This window comes from Oryzias melastigma, linkage group LG11 (assembly GCF_002922805.2).
Source record: "Oryzias melastigma strain HK-1 linkage group LG11, ASM292280v2, whole genome shotgun sequence".
Lineage (NCBI taxonomy): Eukaryota > Metazoa > Chordata > Actinopteri > Beloniformes > Adrianichthyidae > Oryzias > Oryzias melastigma.
The window spans coordinates 2,259,063-2,286,333 of NC_050522.1; the positions used below are offsets into that span (position 1 = coordinate 2,259,063).

A 27,271-nucleotide genomic window follows, 5' to 3' on the forward strand; every position below is an offset into this window, starting at 1 on the left:
GCCGCAGATGGCCCGCGGGCCGCGAGTTTGAGACCCCTGTGTTAAAGGGTTAACTCCTTAGCCTATCAGGATCCAACAACGAAAAAAATTCACAGAATTATTTATTTTTCTCATGGTTTTGAAATGCAAACTAAACATTTTTCAGAAGTAGTTCCAACGTATCTTTCATTTCCAACAGCAGCAACTGTTACGCAAACTTTAATACATATTTACTCATTGTTACGTTTTATTGCCTAAAGCAGGGGTGTCAAACTCAATCACACAAGGGGCCAAAATCCATGACACAACGTAGGTCGTGGGATAAACATTTATTCAACACTACATTTTTAGAACTCTAAAACTGAAACTTTTTTAAATAATTATGAACTAAATATGTAGGACTACCTGTGTTAATGCTAGTGTGAATGCTTTAAGCTGAATTTGGCCACTGAAGATGATAGTGCTGATAGGTGAAGATGCTGAAATTGATAGCTGAAAACACTGAAGCTGCTGGCCAGCTAAAATATGAGCTAAATGCCAAATTAGCCAGAAAAAAAAAAAAAACTTAGGTTAGTCAAAACATCTAACATGTACCTGAAATATTAGCTGAACTTGTAATTACCCAAGAGAAATCTTTGTAAATGCCAAAATAGTCAACTTTTACAACTTTAAAACCATAACTTTTTATTATAATTATTAATAACAAAAATTCAGGAATATTATTCCAGAATACATCAACTTAAAGCTTAAAAAACTTTCAATATTTTCCTCTCCGTAAAAATATATTTTGTCAAAATTACAGAAGTTAGAAATAAGTGCAAGATAACATTCGTCCATTAATAACAATACAATCAAATGATCCGGGGGGGCTGGATCCGGCCCCCGGGCCTTGACTTTGACACTTGCTCTAAAGCAATATATTTCTAAAACTATTATTTATTACCACAGAGAAATTTCAAACTAGGATCAACTTTAACAGCTTTATAAATAGAAATCCAACTCTCCATCTGTGATCAAATGTTCATGAGTGCAGAGAACAGCAGAGCTGTGGTGACGTCATGTTTCGGCTGATATTTAAGCTCTTCACTGCTACACGTTTTCATTCTGAAAATATACTGCAGCAAACACACTAATTCTCCAGCAGCAGAGATTACTCAGCTTGAAGTTACTTTTAGCTCAAGTACTTTTCCTGCAGTCAGTGACCCTCACAGAGGTTCACTTACTATGCTTTGGATTCTACAAAACCTTGTTGCTACGTTTAGATTTGGATGCAAACGTTTGTGCTGAGGTCTGCAGTGTAGGGCGATAGACAGATGAGTTCAGAGGCAGACTCTCAGCCGGGGTTGATTTATCTGCATCTTCTCAGACTTTGGGCCAATCCATTGAAGAAAGTTCTCGCTAAAGTTTCATTGGTTTGTCAAGTACACAGAAAATATTTTTGGAGTTTTAGGAAACCGACTGGAAGCATCAGAAATATCTTAAAGGAGAAGCATTAAAGCAGGAGAAATGGTAGGAGAGAAGAAGAGGGAGCTTTCTATCTACCATCATTCAGTCTAAATCAGACGGGGTCCTCCTCCATGACAGACGGATACTCACTGGCTTTGGCTTGGTGGTTAGGTCCAGCTGATCTCGGTCAAACTCTTTCTCCTCCCATGATCCTCTGCTCTCCCCGTTGGATGAAGGGGAAACTTTGAGATCTTGGACCTGTCCGCTCATCACCTGCACAGGGTCCAGACTCATCTTCACCATAGAGAGTCCCCCTGGTTGTGCAGTCAGACTACTCAGATGGATGGGAACACTGTGTTCCCCTTTGACAAAAAAAACTCTCCAACCAAATAAACAGACAGAGCTGCTGCAGTCTGCAGCATCTATGAAGACGGAGCAGTGATGGGTGTCACAGACCGGATCAGGACCAGCGTGCACGCGCCCTCACCGGCCAAAGTCAGAGGAGCAACAGAGTTCCCTCCTCTTCCTGGTGTTCCTCACACCGTCTGCTGCTGTTCTCCCTCAACAGGATTATTTCTTTCAGCATCCAATCCAGAGGCCATGAACGCCACCCTCTGCTCCACAAACAACTCCTCCTGTGCTGCAGCAACATGCACCCATGTCCTGCAAGTGTGTTGCAGGCGGTCCATCTGCTCCCCCCACCCCCCACCCCTCCAAACTCTGTCCCATTCAATCACTTGCACAGCTCCCTGCTTTAATTCATTCCCCTCCTGCTGGCCAATCACAGGCCTGCTTCCTTATTCAGAAAGGCCACACCTCCACTGTCCCCATGTTGACACTGCAGTTTCACCACCAGACTCTCAGGATGTTGCTGCTCTCGCCGCCAAAAGAGACCTGAGTGATTGAACATTTAATCTGGTTACAACAGAGATGTTAGAGTCATTGGGATGGAACGTCAACACTTGTTTGACAATTAAGAGACAAACTTTAAAAAACACACACACAGAAACTTCCTTTAAAGTGTTTTGTGAAGCACACCTCCCTCCCTGTGTCATCGTTTTGGTCAGCTGTTTTAATATATTATAACATTCATTACTGAGATTGTTTAGGAAAAAGTTGGAGAGTTGGTTTAAGGAGAGAATGGGAGTTTGTCCAGCAGGAAGTCGAAAAACCGAAGGAGCAGAGAATGAATGTCAGCATCATTCTGTAGTTAAATCCAACTGTGTTGTATTTTACAACATATTTCATTGGTCTTGTTTTATACTAAAATAATTATCTTATCTTTTTAGGAAAAATTCCTGTAATTAGGCTTTGACCTTTAGGTTGTTTTAAAAACACAACAAAAAGATAGATTACAACAAATGTTTTAAAGAATAACAATGTGTTCATTTTTAACTAAATAAATTAGATTAGTTCATATTCTTTTGTTCCTGTGTGTTTTCCGGTGTTTGTGGTATCTACTGCCCCCTATGGTTTTATGTCTTCATTGCAGTTTAGTTACTATTCAAAATCTGTCAACTCTGAGAAAGATGAGTCCAAGTTTGTACCAAAGGAAACAGCTGTCGTCGTTGGAGCTCAGATCAAAACAAAGAGTTCAGGAGGTCTGGGTGAGGAAGAACAGATAACAAGTTCTACAAAAATAGAACTTTGAAGAACTGATGAGTGAGGAACACGTTGGAGAAGAGGAGGATGTTGTGGAGCAGGAAGAAGAGGATGAAGAGTGGAAAGATGGTTGGTCCTGAAAACATCCCTGTGGAGGTCTGGAAGAGTTCAGGAGAGGTGGAGAAGAGTTCCTGACTGGACTGTTTAACATGATCTCAGAGAGTGAAAGAATGAGGAGGAATGGAGGAGAAAAGTTCTGGGTCCATTTGAAAGAAGGAAAACGCTCAGAGAAACTCCTGAAGTTATGGGAAAGACTACATTGAGGTCAGATGGATCAACACTTTGATCCATTCAAAGAAAAAGACCCGGATGCAATATTTGCTATGAAAACCTTCTGGAGAGGAACCAGAAGGATCTCCATTGAGTCTCTGTAGGTCTGAAGTCCATGACAGGATCCAGAGAGGAGAGCTGAGGTTTGGATGAGGAAGTCATCTCCCACCAAAGTGAAAAGCCTTCTAACTGGTGCCCTTGATGGGGTTGGAGTCTTGAGCTGCTTCCAGATGTCTTTGGTTCTAGGGAACTCCAAGGATCTCCATGTTCCTTTAAGTTTACTGTAGGTATTCCACTGGTTCGGTCTCTGCAGTGTTAGTAGTTGTCTCCTCTTCCTCATATGCTAAAGTCATTCAGAGTGTAGGGGCCAGGTCAATGTAGGGGCCTGGACTCGCCTGCTGCTCCTCAGGGAGGAGTTCCCCACACTGTGAGAGAAGTCTCCTCGCAGCGTCTCATCTTTGATCCACCGCACCTTGAATTTAGGCAATGTGACACGTCTGTATTTGATCGATGTCCAGCTCTGGATTAGTGTGCATGTGTGCTCTATATGCATCAGCAACACTTTTTTTTAAACATTTTTATTGATCTTTATTTTGTTTCATTGAACAGAGAAATGTCAGAACTCACTGTTTACACAAATTAATGTGTTACATTTGTAACCCTAATGGTTTCACTGCACCAAAGTAATGAAGATTTCTATAATCCAGTAACTGTAACTTAATTGCCAAAATTTGAGCTATAAATGGTACATTTCTCTGTTATTGACAAAAGTAATCAAATTACAGTAATTTGTTACCATGTAATGCATTACCCACAACACTGTTTATGACCCATTTCATCTCAGGATGACCCTACCCTCCGCTAAAATATTTTTAAAGAAAAAAACTCAGCTTCCACTAAACCATTCCTACACATGACACTTTCTACAAACCAAAGCATGTCAGCAGCGTTTGGAAAACAGAGACAACTAGTCTAAATTAGTCTTACTAATCTCAGGAAGTCAGAGCATCAAGCATCAGTCAAGTGTGGCTGATCAAAGGCCATTTACTGCTTTAGCCATTAGCTATTAGTAAAACCCTAATCTCAGGTATTTAGCTGCTAAATACATCACATCACATTACACTGACAAGACCGACACACTGACACAGGGCAGCTGAGGGAGAGGTCAGGGTTCAACGCCAGACTTCCTGTCTGCTGGACAGAAACTCCTCCTGACCAAGTCCAAGTCCAAAAGGACTGCGAATCAGTAGAAATTAGTCTATTCCGGGGATTCAAGTGTAAAAAAAGTCCTGAAAGTTTCTCAGGACTGGGAAGTCATCTTAGTGAAGACAAACAAAAAAGACGAGGCGCTGAATTTAACTTAAAACAAAAACATTACAACATAAACTGGATAATGGATCATCTTGATCCGATTGGCCAGTACCATACAGTCATCAAGCCTTTGCATTCCAGCATTCAGTCAGCTGAGGTCACAACCCTGTAGTCTGTGTTTCAGGAAGATTCAGTGGGTGGAGGACTCACGTGGAGCAGCAGTAGAACAGGCCTGGAGCAGGAGCAGTCAGGCTGGTGGAGACGGTTAAAGGTGCAGTCGTCTCCCCTCAATGCTTCTGCTGTGGGACAAGCTTAACTTTCCTGACTCCATCTCCACCTGCTGCTTCTGGACTCATTAGTCGTTCAGAGTTGCAGACAGCAGTCCATTTACAGCCTGTGCTTTATCAGGGTGCCAGCCTTGATGAATAAAAACTCAGTCTGAGGAAATGCTGTTTTTGTCGTTTTTAACGTGTTCTTGTGGCATTTTTCTGATGATGAAGGACACATACAAAGAAAATTAGGTATAAACTATATTCCTGAATGTTTCTTCACTCTTGTTTATGACATAGAAAATACACTGAGCAGACTGCTCTGCTCCATTCTGATTATCCACTTACAGACCAATAGATCCATGATCGTCTTAGTTTTCCTGGTCTGAGCTGGAATCTGGATCAGAACCATACAGGTGATAGCTCTGATATTGATCACCATTTTTTTGCACCACTAACGTCAGGTTGAGGTGTGAGGGCTGTAAGCTAGTGGGAGAGAGAGTGAAGAAATGGGTGACAGGAAGTGTGGGCGGGCTTGCTCCTCCCCAACAGTCTCATCCACAACTCAGAGGTGAATTTCTAATGAACTCCTGCAGCTCTATGGAAACTAGTCCTAGAAAACGACACAAGTTTTTTTTAATGAAGAGACCACTTAGAATGACTTGACAATAGATCACAAGATGATCAGAGTTGAACTTTACTTTGCAGTGGTCAGCCAGTGATCTAGCTGTTCTTTTGATTCTCATTTTGGTGTTCCAGTCCAACAATGTATATGTTCCATGTTCCTGCGTAGTTTTGTCTTTTGATTCCACTCCTGGTTTTCACAGAAAAATAGGGTTGATTCAGCAGCCACAGTTAAACAGACGACGTTTGGGAGATCTTTTCTGGTCCTTTTCAGAGTGAGAAATAGTTCTGAACAGACAGCTATACGTTTCTGTTGGTACAGAGAAAAACGACCATCTTCCACAGACTGCTGACCTGCATGTCTGGAAATGCAGCTTCCTGACATTTTTGTCTTCCATTGGATCAGGGTTTCATGCTCTGTCCACACCAAAGTTCAGGTTAGCCTCTCTGAGCTGATCTGAACCAAACAGCTTAGTGTGAAAGCACTGCTGTAGTGTTTAAAAAACTGGTTTTCCTGTTTTTGATTTAAACTGGGACAACCAGGTGACACAAACTGGGTTTCCTACTGGAAAATGCCAAATTAAATCTGTTGGAGACAACTATCATCACAACAATAAACAAAAGCGTTTTTGATTTACATGTAGTTATACTGTAGCATCTTCTAATCATTAGATTTCCTGCTAACTGGCATTTTGGATAACAGTTTGCAGGCATCCAAAATACACAAAGGGGTCAAGGTTAGCTGAGAAACCAGTTTAACTTATGTCCCAAAGAACAAAACCACTGTGGTTCTGACCATAAATGACTTAAAGACATTTTCTTGAGCTAAATGAATGAACTGATAAAAGCTCTCATCAACGTCCTCAAAGTGAACAGTTTAGTTGTTATTGATTGTGTTTTGGGATGTCCTGTTTTAACCCTTTCTGTCTCTACACACGGGGTGGCAGGAAGAAAGCATGCAGCTGAACTGGATGAGCTTGTTTATAGTTTTGGAATATATATATATATATATATAGATATATATATATATATAGATATATTATTCCAAGGTGTCTAGAAACATGTCAGTGTTTTCTGTGAGGTTGCAGCTCCGCCCTGTGGCTCATCTGAAAAATGCATCCCTTCATTTCTCCAGTGATTCCCTGAATCATTTGGTATTCCTGTGGAACGAACAGCATCACGCAGAAGCTTCAGTCTGGCTGCTGAGTGCATCTCTACTCTGTTTGCCTTTCCACTGAGCCACAGTCTGATGTGGTTAGGCACTGAATAGATTTACATTGATCTGTGCTGGACGCCTGGGGACAGAGTGATGGAAAATAAGAGGGCAAGTTGAGCAACACAAGTTAAATAAAGGGGAAGGCTAAGAATAGATGCGGCAGTGAAAACATTTACAGCAAACTAAATGCTGAATTAAGGAAAAACAATAAAAACTTATTTTAAAGAAGTGTGAAAATCTGGAAGAACAATGATAGAAAATGATCTGAGTCATCAAACCAGTTTTTATGCGTCAACTATTAAAGGTCAATTCATGCGGTCAAAGTTCACCGAGGAAACATTTATACCATCTCACAACGCTGAAGGTTTGTGGAGAAAGGTGGAGAGGAGATGCTGCCTGCCTGATGGCTTCAGGCTGGTATCCATGACAACAGCACGGCGGGTGACATCACTGCAGCAGGGTGGATGGTGAGTCATGCCGAAGTGTGCGATGAAGCGTGTGCAGATTAGAGGAAAAGCAGAACCAGGACAAGAAAACATTTATTCCTTTTATTCTATGTACCAAAAATAATTACATTTTCTTTGTTCTAAGAGTAAGAATATTTAAAACATAAAAAATCTAAATGGCCTAACGGACAAACAGAAATTTACATGAAGAAAAATGGTGAACAGCGTGATTCATATTGCACAAAAAGAGCACAAATTATTCCCGGTACATAATAGTGTTGTATTGACATCACAACTGTCTGTTTGGAGCTTAAGCAGGAAAAAAAAAGAAACAAAAACACACGTTTGTCTCTCATTTAAACATCTTTGAGGGTCACAAAGTCAAGTGGAAAGGTGAAGCACTGGAGTCTGCAAAGCTGCACTGGAAGAGGCTGTGGATGTGTCAGGACGGATCCGTTCATGCAGAACCACTCTGTGAGGCCTCCAAACAAAGCTCTCTGCTGCCAAACGGGAAAGTACACCAGTAACCAGGCCAAAAAAATAAATAATGCTGAGTCTACACAACAGAAAGAGGCAGAGCTGCATGAGCAGACGCACAAATGTCATAACTGATGAACACGACTCGGGAAGTTCCTGTCAGACTGAGGTCAACAGGAGCAGAACTTTCTAAAGCTTCTTATCTGCAGGATTTATTTCAGAGAAAAAACCACATAGTGTCAAACTTCTACATAGAATGGCCTATATTTGGTGTTATTAGTTATTATTACTTTTGATCCCGTATTCTAATATTAGACGACACTCAAAAGCCAATGACTGATACGTGTCTAAAAGCTCTGTACATTTGATGGCAGCTGCAGCAAAAATGTCCATTTCCCCAATATTTAAACATAATATCAACAAATAATGTTTGAAAAGGTGTTTCATTTTATTCCCAGCAGAGCTTCAGCTCCATGGTTTCTGCACCAGTCAATTAAATCTTTACATTTTGTTGCAAAAACTCAACTCCTGTCATCAATAACTGATCTTCTGGTCACAGCCGTTTATGATTCAAAATATCCAGTCCTGGTTGGTCTTCAAGTACTAAAAAACTATGATTTTTAAATGATAGTTTTCTTTTTTTTACATCTGAATCACCTAAATGTCAAAGTGTTCCTTATGTAAATAATGCAGTAGTGAGACATTTTTAGATTTAAGTTCCTTGGCTACAGAATTGTGCTGCAGGATAATGTAGTTCCATCTTTTTCTGATCAATCCCAGTTTACATTTTCCTCCATAAAGCTGCAAAGATAACTTGTATGAAATTGAAAAAGGATTTTGTTTGGACTCGACATTTTCAAAGGTTGGTTTCTGAGCATCTGTGCTGACCTGCATGAAAGAAATAAGATTTTCATAATGAATCCTCAGATTCTGAACACATCAAACACAAGAGGCGAGTTGTGTAATGCTGCTGACTTTGATCTGCAGGCTCCATCCTCTCATCTTCATCTACACTGGTCCCGCTGTCTGAGCCCGTCCACTGGGGGGCACTGTGACACAGGACTGCTTTTATCAGTTACATCATGAGGCGCTGCATGCAGCCCAGGATGCATGTATGAAGGGTGGAGATCACCAGGCTGGCAAATCAATGCGCTCCATGTTGGAGACAAACATTATGTTTTCCCGCAGAGCACAAAGAGCAAAAACAGGGAAATAATACTCAGTGCCTCAAGGTGAGAATTTACAAAGTCAAAACTAGACCCACACATCTCTTATTACACAGTAAATACAAATACAAAACACTTGAAGTGTCTCACACACACACAGCCTTTACTCGCACTCTCCCACACACAACAGCTGTTTTTATGAAATTCATCTAAGTTAGTGGTACATTTACATCATATTAGTTTATATTCATAAATACGATTACATTGTAATGTACATGGAGATATATGATAACGTTATCACTCCTGACGCCTCAGAGAGGGAGAATCTTTACCGTCTGCTGGGATGAACCACTGGCTCTCACTGACAGCAGGGAAATGAAAGCAGGTCTTCCAGTTTATCGAGTCTGAACTGCAGGAGTGCTGAAAGTCTCAGACAACTGCCCAGGTAACATCTGAGGAGACGTCGGTCTGTGTGAACGCAGACGCTGAGAAGTCAAAGTTCTGAGGCCCGGCTGGACCTCAGTTTGATCTGTAAACTGTGACTTTGTCATGACGGTCAGAATTCAGAAATATAATTGTTCTGACAAATTGCTGAACAACAGAAATCTAAGATTCAAATAAAGTTAGAAACCAAAGTCAAATCAATCAATCGTTTTTCTTAAATCTCCCCAAAGCATTATTTATATTCCATTCAGTAAAACTGGCAGTACTTCATAGACTCACGCTAGTGAAAAAGCTGCATTTTTCTTTATTAAAAAAATTCAGCTCAAAATAACGTCCTGAACATTTTTATTCAAATCATTGTGAATCAGGAGCAAATAGAAGAAGGCTTTTTGAAAAAGTGTGCACGTGTGACGTGTAAGTTACTACAGCAGGCCACAGTGTCTCTGCTCCGCCCCATTCTGATGCAGACAGACCCATGAACGTCTTTGTTTACCTCGTCTGAGCTGGATCCAAACTCTACAGCTGGGTAGCTTCAATATTCCTCATCATATTGATGATAGCTTGGGTGGGTGAGGGGCTGTAAGCTAGCAGTAGAGTGTAAACAAAGGGATGATGGGAAATGAGGGCAGACTCACTCCAGACCAACTTAGAACTACATCCTAGAAAATGCACACATTTTTTTAGGGCATAATCATAATGAAGGGAAGGCTTTGACAACAGATCAGAAGATGATCGGAGAGGAACTTCAACATAAACCCGGCTGCTGGACGTCACCTGGTTGTTTATTCTGTAGATTTGAAAAGTGAACTAAAGCGATGAAAAGAGGTTGACCCCCATGACCTTTTGCTCTGCATCACATCGATTCGAGCTCAACAGCGTTCCTCCCGCTTCTATCAAAGCACTTCCTGTGACATTTAGAGAAGAACTTAGAGAACAGGCGAGCGCAGAGAGGAGTCGAGCGCTTCCTGAGACCGCAGCGAATTACAGGCCAACGTTCGGCATTTATCAGAAATGCTGCTGTGTCAGTGCAGCTGGAATAACACTCGGATTATTGCTGTTTTTAAGACATTCTTTTAGCTTCGTGCTTGTATGGAGTGCCATTTTTAAAAAAATTTTGCTTCGTAAAATTCAAGTTATGTGATTTAGCAGTGTTTGTTAGCTTTAGGAATCACAATATTTACGTGTAATTCTGTTGGAGTTTTCTCAATTTCTTCTGGTGCTTCATTGAAACATTCGGTTGACTTGAATGCTTTCTGTTAAACTGTGGTCCTCTTAGTAAATCAGCCTGTTTCCTTACAAACAACAACAACAACAATAACAACAAAAAAAAACAGAACTCGCTTCTGTCTATATTTTTGACATTTGAAGCACTTTTCCTGCATTCACACATTTAGTCACTGAATCCAGGCCAGCAGGAGCAATGTGGGGTCAGCGTCATGCCCAAGGACACTTCAACAGGTATGGTCATGTTAGGCAGGAACTCAACCTGCAGTCAGCTGACTTTTACCTCAGGTTTCATCATCTTTGCATCATTTAAATGCTACAAAGTTCTTGACTTAATCCCCCTATTATCCCAATCCATTAGTGTTTGAAAGTCAGCAGAGAGACTGACTGACTCACCTTCGCAGCGTTTGGCCACAAAATGTGGGATTAGAAGCAAAGCATCTGTAATTAGTCACAAATCAAAAAGAGGGAAATGTCAAAATCTGCTCACCTGCTGAGCAAATCTCAGATTACATCACACGGAAGACTTTAATCAGATCAAAAGTGCTCCCTAAGGATTTGGACAAAGCCACAGCTTGTAGTTCCACAGCAGCACAGCAGTGGACCTCAGCATGAGGCAGGCAGCTGTCTGAGACTTCCTTCACCTGCAACGGGTCGTAATCTGAGACACAATCTGACACACAATCTGAGACACAATCCAGACCGTATTCTGAGCTGAAATCTGACAGCAGAAATAGTTCTGGTGGAATGATTGTAGTTTTATGAGGCAGTTTCTTCAAACACACATAAACTTTCAAACAGGCAACACACACAAGGACACACATGCAAACAACACGCAGACACATGTACACAAGTGCTTACTTACAAACACACACACTAAAAGGGCTTGTATACACAGACACACTCCCATATGCACACACCCAAAAATGCCCACCTATACACCCACATACCACACAAACATATGCACACAAGTGCTTACTTACAGACACACGCACACACACAAGGGCTCATATACGCAGACACACTCCCGTGTGCACACACGCACACACAATATATACACCCAGAGACAAGCATACACACAAACAACTCACAGAATCGGTGCTTGCATAAACTCACAAACTAATAACACACACACACACATGCAAGCTGACACTCAGACACAAGCACACACACAAACAGCACACACTAAGTGCTTAAATACACACACACTCGGGTATACACATGCACAAACAATGCAGACACAAATATACGCATACACGCACAAACACATACAAACAAAAAAACATCCAGAAACATAAAGACACACACATGCAAAAGCGTACACGCGGACACACAAGTGAGAGAGTATGAGGGAATGTTTGTGTCACGGATTATCCTGCAGTGCAGAGTCTGGATGGACACATGGATGGATGTTCCACTCAATGCCATTCTTTTTTCTTTTCATAGGGAATGGGCGAAGCTTTTGCTTCTGGTAGAAAATAAAGCAAAAGCTAAGCCTCCTCAGCCTGCAGGTCAGCAGCTGAGAACACAGATCTGGATCTTTGATCTGTGGAACTTTGAGCTCACGTCCTCCTAAAACCTCCATCTAACCTGGATCAGCAGGAGCGCTCAGCAGGGAGCTGGAAAAAAGAATGGCATCAATCGGGGTCCTGCACCCCCCTGCCTTCTCTGTTCCCTCTGTTCAGCTGAGCTGTTACCCCACCCCTGCCCCCCCCCAACTTCCCTCCCTACTTCTGCATGTCACACTGAAGCAGCAGGACGATGGAAGGGTCGGACTTAGCGGCCTCTTTGAACTCGTCCAAGGTGATCTCATCGTTGTGATCTTTGTCCATCTTGGAGAAGATCTTGTCCACGCGCTGTTGAGGGGTCAGCCCGTCCTCATTCATACGCATCATTATCACCGTGCCAACCATCTTGTAAATGGCCTGAGGATGAGAGAACGGCTGTAGCATTATGCTCTGACCACATATCTCTGTGCATTCCTCACCCACCTCGATGATCTCCAACATCTCCATGCGGGTAATCTTTCCGTCTCCATCCAGGTCATACATGTTGAAGGCCCAGTTGAGTTTCTGCTCAAAGCTACCCCTGGAGGTGATGGACAAGGCGCAGATGAACTCCCTGAAGTCGATCGTCCCGTCCCCGTTCTTATCAAATGTCCTGAATGCGTGCTGAGCGAACTTGGAGGCATCACCGTAAGGGAAGAACTGTGAATGGAAAAACATCCGCCATCTAACTGGACCACACCAGGGTGCATTGTGGGGGGATGACATTATATATTACAAATTAGTTGGAGCGATTTATGGCCAAGCTCCAAGATATGCAGCATCACAAACCTCCAAAACACACATGAATGTGACCAATAAGCAGTTTGGTGAGTGATAAAACCACACAGGAGCCTCTGAGGTCTTTGTAATACGTTTGTGTGGAAGAATGACTGAATCTGAGCTGAAGATTGTGGGAAAAGCTGCTCCAGAACAAGCTGGAACCTTTAGCAGGATGACGACTACCAAGAATCCCTCACATGGACGAACCATCCCAGCCACTTGACCAAATCGAACCCACCCCCACCTGCCAAAAATAATGGATAGAATGGGAGTTTTGTCATCAGTGAAGTCAGACATTCAATGATATACGATTTATCTTTTTTCTTTTTTTTTTTTTTTAGAAATAGCTTTGAAGGAAAGATCCTGTATCTTTGGTACATTTACAGATGATGATTAGTATGAAGCTTTGTTTTTTTTTTTTTTAACTTCCAACTCTTTCATCAGTAGCCGGGATAGGCTCCGGCACCCCCGCGACCCCGAAAGGGAAGAAGCGGTCAGGAAGATGGATGGATGGATGGATGAATAAAAAAAATTCAGTTTCAAAACTTCTGGCACCGTTATCACGCGTTGGGGCGGGGTTAACACGATGGACCGATCAAAATAGATGAGGGTGGTAACTTCAGTCTCGGTGCATTCACTGTGATAATTACGGTCAGAAAATTTCAGTTTAGTCTGTACTTTTATAAAATATATCTCCAAAAATAGCTTCAAAGATTAAAGGCTTCATGAGAACTTCATTGTCTTTGTGATTGTTGTTTGAACACAATGGAAAGTGTCTTTTTTTCCCAGCCTGAAGTTCACAGTAAATTTCAAGACCAGATGTCACTTGTTGGTCAACTTCAACAAAAAGATTGAACAATTTCATACATTCAACAGAAGAATTTTGGAGTCAAATAAGGTTAAGTCTATTTTCTAAAGTTCCTCCATGGATATAGTAAGAGTTTCTTCATGATCTCATGGGACAGTTTGCGCAGAGGGACTGTAGAAACTCTAAAATGTGAGTTGGAAGTGGGTCTCATCTGCCTTCTCTGGAATTATCCTGAAGAATCGGTTCCAATGATTTTACGTCATTTCCTGCCTCTGGTTCTCTTTATAAAGCCAATTTGTATTCACACTGAAGTGAACCGCACTAGAGCTCATCAGTAACTGAACAGAGACCCTCATTCTCAAGAAGGCCTGGGATAAAGTAGCACTAGTTGTCAGGCTACCATGTGTGTGAAATCTGTTCTCTGCATTTGACTCATCCTCCGGGGGAGCGGTGAGCTGCAGACACAGCTGCACTTGGGAATCATTTGGTGGTTTAACCCTCCAATCCAACCCTTTAAGACTGAGAGTCAAGCAGGAAGACACTGGGTCCCATTTTCCGAGTCTTTGATATGACTCAGCCTGATTTGAACTCACGACCTTCCAGTCTCAGGGCAGACACTCTACCACAAGGCCACTGAGGTGATGAAAGTTCTCAGTATGTGTGGTTTTGGACCACAAGGCCCAATGATCAGTCCATGGTACAACCCTTTACCAGGAAAGGTGGGATAGGCTCCAGCAACACCCATGATCTCATTTAGGACAAAGAGTATGATCGATGGGACCGTTTAACAGGAAAACAATCGAGAAAGCAAACAAACCAAAGTAGAGTTGACAGTGAAAGACCACAGAGATGATTCCTCCCCTTGAGGACCCCAGCACACTCTCACCTTGACGTAGAGCTGCTGAAACTCTTCCAGGTTCAGAATGCCTGAGGGACAGTCTTTGAGGAAGCCTTTGTACCACTGTTTGAGCTCTGCTTCGTTGAACTCTGTGTTCTTGGTCAGGTCATCGAGGACCTCCGGGGCAAGCTTGCTGTTGTGTTTCCCCATCCTCTGCGAGGAAGAACAAAGAGGAAAACCAGAAGATCCCAAAGATCAGAGGAAGCTAGAGAAACTGTAATAGAACGGCACATGGAAGGAAATACTGCTGCTTTATTATGGCTGCCAAAATGGGACATGGTTTTAGTTCTGCTGCTTTGCTAAAAATACACATTCAAGTTCTCCTCTTAATAGAAAGAATATTAAACATAAACATTTTCAGAAGAACAGGAGGTTTGTCCTTGACTTTAGACAGACACACCAAGCCATGTTTTTGATTAGAAAGTCTCAGCTCAACTCAAATCACACCAAGTATCATAGTGTTTGGTCACCATGGTAACAGGAACAGTCCATCTCTGCTGAAATAACCAGTGAGGTTTCTGTTCCTGGTTTCTGCAGCAAGTTTATGGCTCAACATTATTAACAGAAATCATATTTAAAAGGGATTTAGAAGCCATTTCAAGTGTTAATCAAAGCAAATGACTAAACCAGGAGCTAATGTGGACATTTTAGAACAGCTGACAGGTCCAGAGCTTAGCAGAAGTCCAAACGGCTCAGCCAAAAGAGAAAAACAAAACAGGCAAACAGGGCGAATCACAAAATGTCAGACAAGAATGAAACTAGAACATACTGTCGTTTACAAAAGTAGAACAATAAAATAAAAAAACAGAAGTAGTGCAAAGATGAGTGAAACAAACAAACAGTGGAGAAAATATAAATAAATAAATAAAAAGGCACTTTTAGAGGGTGGAGATTCTAATGATCACAGAATCACACTAAAATCAACTGTACTGACAAAAGAGCCAGAGTCTGTGCAGACAATTGAAAGTATGAGGACAAATGTACACTTTAAGCTCTGTTTTAAAGGATGCATAATCAAATGATAAAAAAAGACTCAAAATGTGCCTTTTTTCATCTCTACAGACGGCACAGAAACATCTATCGACACTGAACTCTGATATAAAGATGGAGACACACATAAACCCACCAGGATGTCCACTGTAAAACATGTGACACATCATGTTCTGTAACAAGAAAACAGGAAAAAACTAAAAGCCTGTGATACGTGTTCAGATAACAGATTCATAGATAACTGCAACAAACATTCATTTATAGGGCAATAACATACACATTCATGGATATGCTTCATGCCCTTTCACTCTGACTGACTGAACACACCTGACACAGGTAATCAGCAGAAAAACATACAGAGAAAGCTGGGAAGAAGGCGGGGGAGGGATCTTGAGAAGCAGGGTTGGGCAAATCTGGTCTACAGTAAGGAGGGTGTTGAAAACGCATCCTAAATCAATCCCTGGATTTATTAACCCTTGTGGTATCCTAGGTATGTTGACGTTGGGAATAGGGTCATCTGGACCCCACAGGACAGAGTGTTGAACTTTTTAATTTAATGATTTTTTATCTTTTATCTTCAGACATCCTGTGCACCCTCATCCACATTTGTCATGGGTCAGATAACACGTCAATGTGAGGCTGGGGTCATCTGGACCCCATAAGAGAGTATGAGGATTAATAAGAACTTTGTGACTAAAGACTTTCTCCTATTTTCAGAACAGGCAAATTACAGGTAGAGGAAGGGGGATATGTGTCTTTATCCAGATTCCACAATCCTAGCATTAGCTTTCTTCAAATCATCTTAAGTGTTAGTTAATGTATGTCAAGGGGGGTTGACCAATACAGGTGCTGGGGGGGTTTGGGCTATCTGCCCCTGTAGAGGGTAATAGAGGAGAGACTGCATCTTCAGGGGAGTGCAGGTGTTTCTTCCAGTTCCCCTGAAGTTTGTGTGGTCACCTCAAAGGGTTTCACAAAATGAGACATGCCATTGTTGTGTGTGTGGCAAGTGTATCGTGAAGTATTGATAAGGATAAAGTAAGTTACACACATTTATGAACTAAAGATGATGCTGTCAGAAAGTGTCATTACGACACACTCTAGTCATTAGTGAGGTGGAAGTAATGGCTTCTTACTGACCACACATGAGTGCTGCTGTATGGGATATATCAGTGTCTGTAGGAGACCCACAAGACACCTGTAGGACAGCCACAGGACACCTGTAGGAGACCCACAGGACACCTGTAGGAGACCCACAAGACACCTGTAGGAGACCCACAAGACACCTGTAGGAGACCCACAAGACACCTGTAAAAGACTCACAAGACACCTGTAGGAGACCCACAAGACCCCTGTAGGACAGCCACAGGACATCTGTAGGAGATCCACAAGACACCTGTAAAAGACCCACAAGACACCTGTAGGAGACCCACAAGGACACCTATAGGACAGCCACAGACACTACACTCTTATTGTCTCATTTCTATTTGGAACTAGGTCTGCCACGATTAGTCGACTAATCAATAACTAATCGACTATTAAAATAGTTGACGACGAATTTGTCGATTAGTCGTTACTTCATATTATATGGAGTAAGAGTGTGGTAAAGTTGAAAGTTATAATGACATTCTGCTAACTTTATGGATTATTTTGATATTTATTAAGGTTTTTAGGCTGTTTTGGAGTTTAGCTAATATTTCAGCTGCATGCTAGCTGTTTTGGCTAATTTAGTCTTTTTTCAATTAAAGTCACATGAAGCACACTTATCAAGTGAACTGGCAGAGTCCTTGCGCATTCTGCAGGATTTGGGTAAGGTAGTTGAAAAAATTACTTGTTTACAATGCACAAGAGATGGGATGCAGGAAAGTCATCTGCTAGAGATCTAAACTGCAATATACAATAGATCTGTACAAACTGATGTCTATCAGAGGCACTATGCATATCTATAGCTGTGAAAACTGAAACAGCCAGGATTTAGATGTCTAATAGATGTGTCCGTGCCTACTGGGTTAAGCTTAAAGAAACAAAGTAATGAAGTCAGCTCTCTTCATCATTCTTGGACAGGTTGCTCCCTAATCTTGAAGTGTTGGGGAGATGAAATAAAGATGTTGAAGAAACTTGATTTCTGAGTTAAAGTCAAGTCTTCAATATAAAAGACTCCAAGTTTCCCCCAATTGGACTGAAGACCAAGTGAATGTGTTCCAGTGTGATAAAATCATTACTGGATGAATCTCTGAAGCTGTCAGGGTCTAGAACAAAAGTCTGTACTTTATCTAAGTTTGGAAGAAGAAAATGAGAAAACATCCATATCTTTAAATAAGAATCATTCGCAGCAGAAAACAGACAAGCCTGGAGTCACAGAGCATCCATCCTATTAGGGTTTATTTGTTTATGGAAAAAGCTGCATGTGTTCAGGGAGAACGAGCAAACTCCATGAAGAAAGAACCCAGCTGGGATTCAAACTAGGAACCTTATGGGTGGTTTGGAAACAGGGGTAAATCCCCACACAAATTTAGAAAAGTATATCTGATCTCCGGACCTCTCCCAGTTTTTAACTTTTCAATAGGCTTTTATGATAAATTTAAAAAAATAATTACAGGTTTCAGAATAAAGGAATTATAGATTATATTTTAAGATAACTCTTCTACGTTTTGTTCCTGAAATACAAAAACAGCAGTTCTTATCAAAATGTAGCTTTCATATTTCTATACACGATAAACAGCTTTGAAATAGCAGATATAAAAACCATAAAGGCTCAGTTTTCTGGCAGTGAATGACATCATTCCCCTCTGTAACCCGCAGAGGTGTCGTCTCTGCAGTTCTATGCTTTATGCCTCTGAAATGGCTCATTACTCAGAACCACCTCCCGCTTATTCCAATGCGGATGACCTCCATGAGCTCCTGGCTCAGCCGAACAGCGTTTTGTTAGGATAACCCAGATGACGCTGCAGAGCCCAAAAATCAATCCATTCCTTTGAACTTTAATCATGTGGACAGAAACAAACTCCAGCTATTCTTTTAGACCTTTGCTTTTGTGGAGGAAAACCTGTTACTTGTGACCAATAGATTAGTGATCATTTAAATAAAGATCTGTTTAACCTGTACTTTGTAAAGCTGACCTATGACTTTTGCACTGATAAAAGAAAAGCAAAGTGTCCTGTAAATAGAAGAACATGTATTTAAAACGTAAAAAAAAGTCTACTTGCTACACTAATGGTGTAGTTTGGAGTTCTTCTGAGTCCTATAAGGAGTTTTTAAGAGGTTTTTTTTTCGTTATTACATTCTTAATGCATGTAAAAAAAATCAATGTGCCCTTAAAATGAGCTGAACTGGAAAAAACTACAACAAAATGAAAGAAACTAAGTGATGATTGAAGTTATGAATAAAGTCTATTTTTTTCTTATTTACTGTGATAATTTCTTGTGTTTTCTAATCAGAAATTAACATATAGTCAAACTTTGGTGCAATTTCAAGAAGGAAGATCAACCCTGAGGTGTTTCCAGACCAACTGAGAGATGTAGTCTCTCCAGCGTGTCCTGAGTTTTCCCCAGGGCCTCCACCCAGTTGGACATGCCCGGAACACCTCTCCAGGAGGCATCCAGACCAGATCCTCGAGCCACCTCAAATGGCTACTCTGGATGTGGAGGAGAAGCGGCTCTACTCCGAGCTCTCTCCGGGTGACTGAGCTTCTCACCCTATCTCTAAGGGAGCATCCAGACACCCTCTGGAGGAAACTCATTTCAGTAGTCGGGATCTCGTTCTTTCATCATGACCCAGAACTCATGACTGTAGGTGAGTACTGGAATGAAGATCGACCGGTAAATAGAGAGGTTCTGGCTCAGCTCTCTCTTCACCACAACAGATCAATGCAGCGACCGCATAACAATGCACAGTGCACCAATCCGCCTGTCGATCTCACGCTCTGATCTTCTCACTGGTGAACAAGGTCCCAAGATTTTTAAACTTAAAGCAGGGGCAAGAGAAAAAATCATTTTTTCCGGTCAAGAACCATCGACCTCAGACTTAGCAGTGCTGACCCTCATCCCAGGCGCTTCACACTCGGCTGCAAACCGCTCCAATCCATGCTGGAGATCCTGGCTTGATGGAGCCAACAGAACAACATCATCTGCAAAGAGCAGAGATGAAATCCTGTGGTCCCCAAACCAGATCCCCTCCGGCCCCTGGCTGCGCCTAGAAATTCTGTCCATAAAGACTATGAACAGAACCGGTGATAAAGGGCAGCCCTGCCGGAGTCCAATATGCACCAGGAACAGGTCTGATTTACTGCCGGCTGTGAACCAAGCTCCTGCTCTGGTCATACAGAGACCAAACGGCCCTCAGTAAGGCTCCCAGGACCCCCCAGAGCGCCCTCCACAGGACACCACGGCAAACGCGGTTGAGCATCTTCTCCAAATCCATAAAACATATGAACTGGATGAGCGAACTGGAGAAGGTGTAGAGCTGGTCCAACGTTCCGTGACCAGTACGGATATTACGCTGTTGTTCTTGCATCTGATCTTCAACTATCAGACACACTCTCCTCTCCAGTACCCTGGCATAGACCTTCCCAGGAAGGCTGAGGAGAGATCCCCACCTGCACTGGAAACGGTGCCTGCAGAAAACTGCTTTCCCCTCTTGAAGCACCGGATGGTTTGCCAGAATCTCTTTGAGGCCACCGATAGTCCTTCTCCATGTCCTCACCAAACCCCTCCCAGGACCGAGTTTTTGCCTCCAACACAGCTCGGGCTGCAGCTCGCTTAGACTGCCGATACGCATCAGCTGCCTCTGGAGTCTTACAAGCCACCTAGGCCTGATAGGACTCCTTCTTCAGCTTGACGGCATCCCCTACTTCTGATGTGCACCACCGGGTTCGACCTTGCGACCGCAGCTCAGAAGAGGGAAACATTTTTATTCTGCTCCTGATTCACAAAGAATTGAATCTTTGTCTTCTATTGATAGCAAAATGCTGCAAGAACACCTTAAAAACACAATTTTCCTTGGAGTTTGTCTTGACCAGCTCAGTGGCCTTTTGGTAGAGTGTCCCCCCTGAGACAGGAAGGTCGTGAGTTCAAATCAGGCTGAGTCATATGAAAGACTCTGAAAATGGGACCCAGTGTCTCCCTGTTTGACTCTCAGCAAGAAGGGGTTGGATTTGGGGGTTGAACAAGTGCGGCTGTGTCTGCAGCTCACCGCTCCTCCAGTGGGTGGGTCAAATGCGGAGAACAAATATCACACACTGCGTGACAACAACTGGGACTTTGACTTTAATAACCTCGTCATAAAAAGCTATTTTCTCGTTGCCTTGGTTGAGTAACAAACAAAATAAATGATTTTAAACATCTATTTTCAAATCGTGCTTCACCATTTTGTTGAAGAACTGAGTTCTGCTTAGAAATATCCACAAAAATCTAAATATACTTTGTGTCGATGTGATAAAGCAAAATATTTCCAAAGCACAGACCCAAACATCTGGGAGTTTGAGGGTGTTCATCAGGCCTCCTCTAGAGGGGCGGAGCCATCAGATAAAACATTGATAAACGAATTACTACTGTTGGAGAAAAACAATCCCTAATATACACCAATGAAAATAGCAACATATCTTTACTAAAAACACATCTGTGGCTAAAAAATTGTGATTCGCTGTTAAGTTAGCTCAATGAAGGCACTTTTTAACATAAATCTAGAAAACATAAAGTAAAATGAACCCTGAAGCACCAGGACAGCTGTCAGAGGGTACGTTTTATCAGTGGACAGTGTGTCTGTTACCGAGAACAAAAGCATTGATGATGACTCCCGATATGGTTGTTCCTACTGCAAAGCGAAGAAGCACGTATACCGGGAAGTTGGGGGCAAAGGCCACAGCGACCCCGAAGACAGTCTGCAGGGCGATGGACAGCAGGAGGACGAACCGCCGGCCGTACCTGTCACAGTGACAAAAACATGCAAGAGCCTCAAAAACAAAATCATGTATCTTCAATGCCACAGCCGATGCTTCTACTGCTGAAATGTTTCACTGAAGCTGTTTTTGTTGCACCACTAATGTTAGGCTGTGGTTCTGAGGGCTGTAAGCTAGAAGGAGTATAAACAATGGAACAATGGGATATCAGGGGAGGCTTACTTCCACTGGGCATATGCGAGCTAGGGTGTCATCTGCTGCCAAATTGCAGTAATTTTTTTACAGTTAAACACACCACTCACTTTTCCTCTCTTTAAACCTTTAACAACAAAAACCTTTAAGCCTTAAACACTGGAGATGTCCGTTAAAACATCTGTCATGCTCCAAACGACACATGAAGGGTTAGCATGGCTGCCTGCCATTGTAGAGCCTACAGTTTCAGTTCTGGCTAGGGAGATGGATTAGAATTTAAAAAAGATGATTATTGTTTAATCCTTGACAATTAAAATAAATAAATACTTATGTCAACATATTCTAGGCAGCTGCGATACTTCTTTTTTGTCGTGGTTTTGTGTGTGCGCACGTTTCGCCTAGGCCGCCATGCAGCCCAGGCCTGGGGCTGCTTCTGCACAACAGCCCCGCCCACAACTCAAAGGTGAATTTCTGATGAGCCCCTGCTGCTCTGCAGAAACTATGTCCTAGAAAACGAGTTTGGCTCAAATCAGCATCATCGTAATGAAAAGAGCACTGGGAACACTTTGACACGGATCAAAAGAGGATTTAAGTAGATAACATCTTAAATGAAACATGTTTTTTTAAACTAAAGCTGTAGATATTTATTGTACTGCTCCTTAATATTACCATATTTCACCTGCTGTATATAAATTTGGGGTAATAATGATAAGAGTTCACTACATCCTCTCTTTATGCTTCAGAAACGAGCCATCAGAATTATACATAAAGACGCTTATCTTGATCACACTAACAATTTATTTGATCAATTCAGAATTCTAAAACTGTATGATCTTGTTGATTTTTACACAGTTACTATACAGAGCTAGTGGGAAAACATTACCGTACAATATCCAGAAACAGTTCTTAGAAAATGAAGGAGGAACAAACTGAGAGGATGCAGGAACTTCAAGGTCAGATTGATAAGAACCACAAAGAAAAGTTTCTGTGTTTCTGTGTGGAACTAAACTCTGGAACAAGTTAAGTAATGATCTCAAACAATGTTCAAGCATTTATACATTCAAGAAAATGGATAAAGAAACTCTAATCTCACAATATGAAGATAAGAAGAGTTAAAGATCAACTAGTGTTTGAAGAATTCCAAATGTCTGAACTTGAATGTGATGAAATAATCAAAGATTTTTAAATTAAATCAATGAGTTTTATGTCATGTAATATGCAGTAATGATTACTGAAAAGTTTACAATCACTATGGTATTAATTTTCTTTACTTGATCCAAAATATGTAGCAATGATTACAGGATTATTGTAATTATGTGTTCTAAAGATAATCAATGATTATTAGATATTGTGTGAATCAATAATGTTTACTGAAAATATATAAGAATTCTTTCAGAGAATGATCAATAAGAATTCTATTGTTACTTTAAAACTTGATCTCAATGTGTAATTATTATTTTTCTGTATCAATACAACATTGTATTTTGATGATAATCAATGAGTATTATAGATCTGTTACATGATGTATGATTGATGTTACTGTTTACTGAAATAATGTTTGATGAGAATAATCAATAATCAACAAGCACTTCACTTTACTATTGAGAATTACAAAAAAAAGAAATAAATAAATAAAAACAACAACCAGATTATATAATTATGCAAAACAGTCAAATGAAGTAATTAAGTAGGGGTGGGATTATATAAATTCGCTTCTTCCCGCTCCTTTTCAATCAACCAATCAAACTCTATTGACTTTAGTTAATTATCACAAAAAATGAATGAACCAAATGTGACATAAGTGTGTTTTATTTTTGTTTTCTATTTTCTAATCAATGCATTTAATTGTTTCTGTAATAAGTTTGAAATAATTGTGTGTTTTGTCCTGTATTTTTCAATCTATGCTTGAAATAAACCAATCAATCAATCAATTGTGGTCCAAACTGAGAGGAAGAAGAGTGCTTTGTTTAGCAGAGGCTGGTCAGACTCATGTCCCACAGAGAGGATTTCCACCAGCTATGCTCTGAGTCAAAGGGTCCTTGTGAGGGTCTGTTCAGGGGTCACGCCCCCTCACTCCCCCTTTTGTTTGCCTACATGTGTCCTCAGTGCTGGACAACATTCATCAAGATGCAGCATTCATTACAAAACACAAGAAATCAATCAGACACATGTACTTTTTAAAACACCTTCCATGTGACATGTTACAGCAGAAAAAACTGTTTCAGAAAGACACAATCAACGGAAATTCAAAATAAGAGTCTCTGAAACAAAATTGTATTTATTGATAGAAATAAAACAAATAAGCTAAAAGGACACATCAACAATGTAAAAGTTTGCAGAAAACTGAATTAGAACAATGTTACTACTAATGTTACTAATTAACACAATAATGATAAAAACACAAAGCACCAGTACTCATTCATGTACCACCGCAATTAGCATGAAAACATTAGGATGTGAAATATTTTCACTATATGTAACTAGAAAAGGTGCATTACCTGTGATAATGCTACGTGAATGCTTTTTGCTGAAAGTAGTTGCTGAAGATAGTGAAACTTTTTTGCTGAAAATGCAAAAACTATTTGTAAAATGTTAAATTTGCTAAAAAAAAAAGGGAAATTTTGATTAGGTGAACAACAACAACTGTGAAGTTGACCTAGATTTCTGCAATATTTGTGGTAAAATTGCTGATATAAACCTAATACCAATTTTGCAAACATTTTTAGTGTGTTGCTTAACTACAAGCTATACTCCAAATTAGCCCAAAATACCTCACGAGATGCCAAATTAAGCAAAAAGCTATCTCGCTGCTTAAGTAGTAAATAAACTCCAAAATAGCTTAAAATTCCTCAGTAAACTAAATTAGTCAATAATGTTAGCATGTTGCTAAAATAGAAGCTAAACTCCAAATTAGCATAAAAACCTCAGATGAAAAATTAGCAACAAAAAAGCTAGCACATTGCTTAATATAAACTAAAATTTCAAAATAGCCTAAAATCACTTTGTAAACTAAATTAGCCAAAAACATTAGCGTGTGGCTAAAATATTTGGTAAACTTAAATTCTTTGAAAATGACTCTAAAATATGAAAACCTTTCCTGTGAAGATATTTAAAGGTTTGTTGCTAATCTACTTACAGTGAAATTTCATTTACTATGAGGCATATTTGAGTCAATATTTCAAAAACTATAAAGTTTATACATACCAAAAATACAAGCTGTAATGTCCTGAACAGGCTGAATATTTTGATACCAGGATTTCTGAAATCACTGAAAGTGTGATTGAGTTTTTATGTGCTGAAAACTGTAAAAAGTAAAGGAACAGTAGAATCCACACAGAGTGAATGCTGACTAAACATTCACACTATAATTCGACATATAAAGAGCTTTGTGAATCAATAGATGGGCCTTCAGTTTACCTTCAGAATGTGAGAGGCAGAAAGATCCTCCTGGACAGCAGACGCCTGGTGGACTTCAGTCTGAACGTCTGTTGAATGAATCCCTACCCTGACCCACATGCCTTTGTGTTTAAGTTTAGATCCTGCCTGTGGAGGACCCACAACAGTTGGAGTTTGCCAAGACTTTTACGTTTAGAAATAAACCTTTAAGAATGTCTGTGGACGTCAATCATGAACTGTCCTGTCCTCGTACACTCCATGCTGCTGAGCGTTTCCAGATACACTGTATTACCCAAGTATTGTCTCACCTGTCTTGACTCTCATCTGAACTGAAGTCCATCCCATTCCTCACCATAGAGTTCAATATGGTCCTCCTTCAGCAGCTATTCCAGCTTCAACTCTTCTGGAAGACTGTCCACAGGTTGAGGAGTGTTTCTATGAACTCTGGACCATTCTTCCAGAAGCTCATTGTTCAGGTCACACTGATGTTGGTGGAGAAGGTCTGGTCTCAGTCTCTGCTCTAATTCGTCCCAAAGGTTCTATGGCACATGTGTCAAAGACCAGGCCATCCTGAGAGAGGAACCTTCTGTCACTACAGTCTGTATACCTGAGGTCTGGATTCATACACCTGTGGTGAGACCAGGTGAGAACACCTGATTCTGATCATTTAAATGGATGAGTCAATACGTTAGGTAGTACAGTGTATGTCAGCTCTGTCTTTAGGCCAACGCCTTTGCTGAACTCTTTTATGTTTCATTTCATTTATTCGGCATTTTAACCACAGGACACGCCCCTTTATGGTTAAAATAAACACAAGTACATGATAAAACATACAATAAAATCATCCTAATTCTTCTAACATAAAAACATTCATATTTAATCATTTGTTTTAGACACAGGGAAAGTCCATCAACTTTATGTATTTTATAATATTTAACCTAAAAATTAAAAATGTCCAATTGAGTCAATGTTCTTAAAAACTCATTCACATCTCCTGGAAGTTTGCCGAACACGCTCGTCTTTACCATCTCTACTCTCACATAGGGAACTGCAAATAGAGAGATGAACATCCAGGTCCAGATCAAACCATACCAGAGCTTTAGCTTTTGTCTCCACTTCCTCCTGTCTTCCATTTAGGAAGAAATCCGCCTCAGAAAGCAGCTCCTCAGGAGTCCTTGTTGGTCTGAGAAGTCAGACGGGGTTTGATAAATGAGGACGAAGACCATGAAGTAAACGTCAGAACATCCGTGCACTCAGAGGAACAGAGAACAAGCTGCTTTGGATGAAAGAAACGGTCAGGACAGGCTGTTCTGCTTGCTTCAGTCCTGTCAGTTTTCAGCCTCCTTTCAGCTTTTCTGTTCTTCAGCCGCTCCACACCTGTTTTGGGTTGTGTTGATGTGTCCTTGTCAGACACCTGTTTCACATCGGTTACACGCCCCGGCCTTGTTCTCATCGCCTCTGCTTCCTGTCTGAACACATTCTTTGGCATCATTCGGATGGGCCTTCACCTGAATCTGACTCCATTTCCTAAAAGCTTCAGGAGGTGTTCCCTCAGCCCTGAACGGGGTGGTGGTGGTGGTGGGGGCACCAGGATCCGCTTCATTACAGAAAAGGATCAGTCAGATGATGATGAGTCATTGTGAGGAAGCCTCTGGCTGAAGAACCTCTAGTGGAGTTCCTGTGTTCTGCAGACGATCATCTGGATTTCCCATGATGCTTTTCATCCCCAGAGAACAGAGTGGATCCTCTTCATCAGTTTGTTCAGCCTCTGAGGGTCCCTCACTCTGATGCTGCCCCAGCATCCACAACAGACTTAGAAAGGAAATGTGATCGGATGCAGCAAATAAACCAGGATTCAATATCTATTCCTACGATCCGACCACGTCTGTGTGAACCACGTCTGTGTGAACCATGTCTGTGTGAACCACGTCTGTTTGAACCACGTCTGTGTGAACCACGTATGTGTGAACCACGTCTGTGTGAACCATGTCTGTTTGAACCACGTCTGTGTGAACCACGTCTGTTTGAACCGCGTCTGTTTGAACCACGTCTGTGTGAACCGCGTCTGTTTGAACCGCGTCTGTTTGAACCGCGTCTGTGTGAACCACGTCTGTGTGAACCGCGTCTGTGTGAACCGCGTCTGTGTGAACCGCGTCTGTTTGAACCGCGTCTGTGTGAACCGCGTCTGTTTGAACCACGTCTGTTTGAACCACGTCTGTGTGAACCGCGTCTG

At 41.3% G+C, this 27,271-nt stretch overlaps 2 protein-coding genes across 2 annotated transcripts in view; both read right to left on the minus strand.

The window, feature by feature from the left end:
* The window catches only part of nt5c1aa (5'-nucleotidase, cytosolic IAa), a gene marked incomplete at its 3' end in the record, with an annotated part of 34,169 nt that extends 32,059 nt beyond the window's left edge, over window positions 1-2,110 (minus strand). Inside the window, 1 exon segment of the mRNA XM_024257942.2 lies at window positions 1,576-2,110. Coding sequence (XP_024113710.1) covers window positions 1,576-1,728 — 153 coding nt within the window.
* Window positions 2,111-7,310: 5,200 nt separating this feature from the next.
* Window positions 7,311-27,271, minus strand: part of LOC112136288 (hippocalcin-like protein 4) — a 42,114-nt gene continuing 22,153 nt past the window's right edge. The window contains exons 2-4 of the mRNA XM_024257890.2: window positions 14,556-14,720; window positions 12,526-12,741; window positions 7,311-12,459 (exon numbers count right to left, since the gene is read on the minus strand). Coding sequence (XP_024113658.1) covers window positions 12,262-12,459; window positions 12,526-12,741; window positions 14,556-14,717 — 576 coding nt within the window. The 5' untranslated portion in view covers window positions 14,718-14,720 and the 3' untranslated portion in view covers window positions 7,311-12,261. The remainder of the gene's footprint in view (window positions 12,460-12,525; window positions 12,742-14,555; window positions 14,721-27,271) is intronic.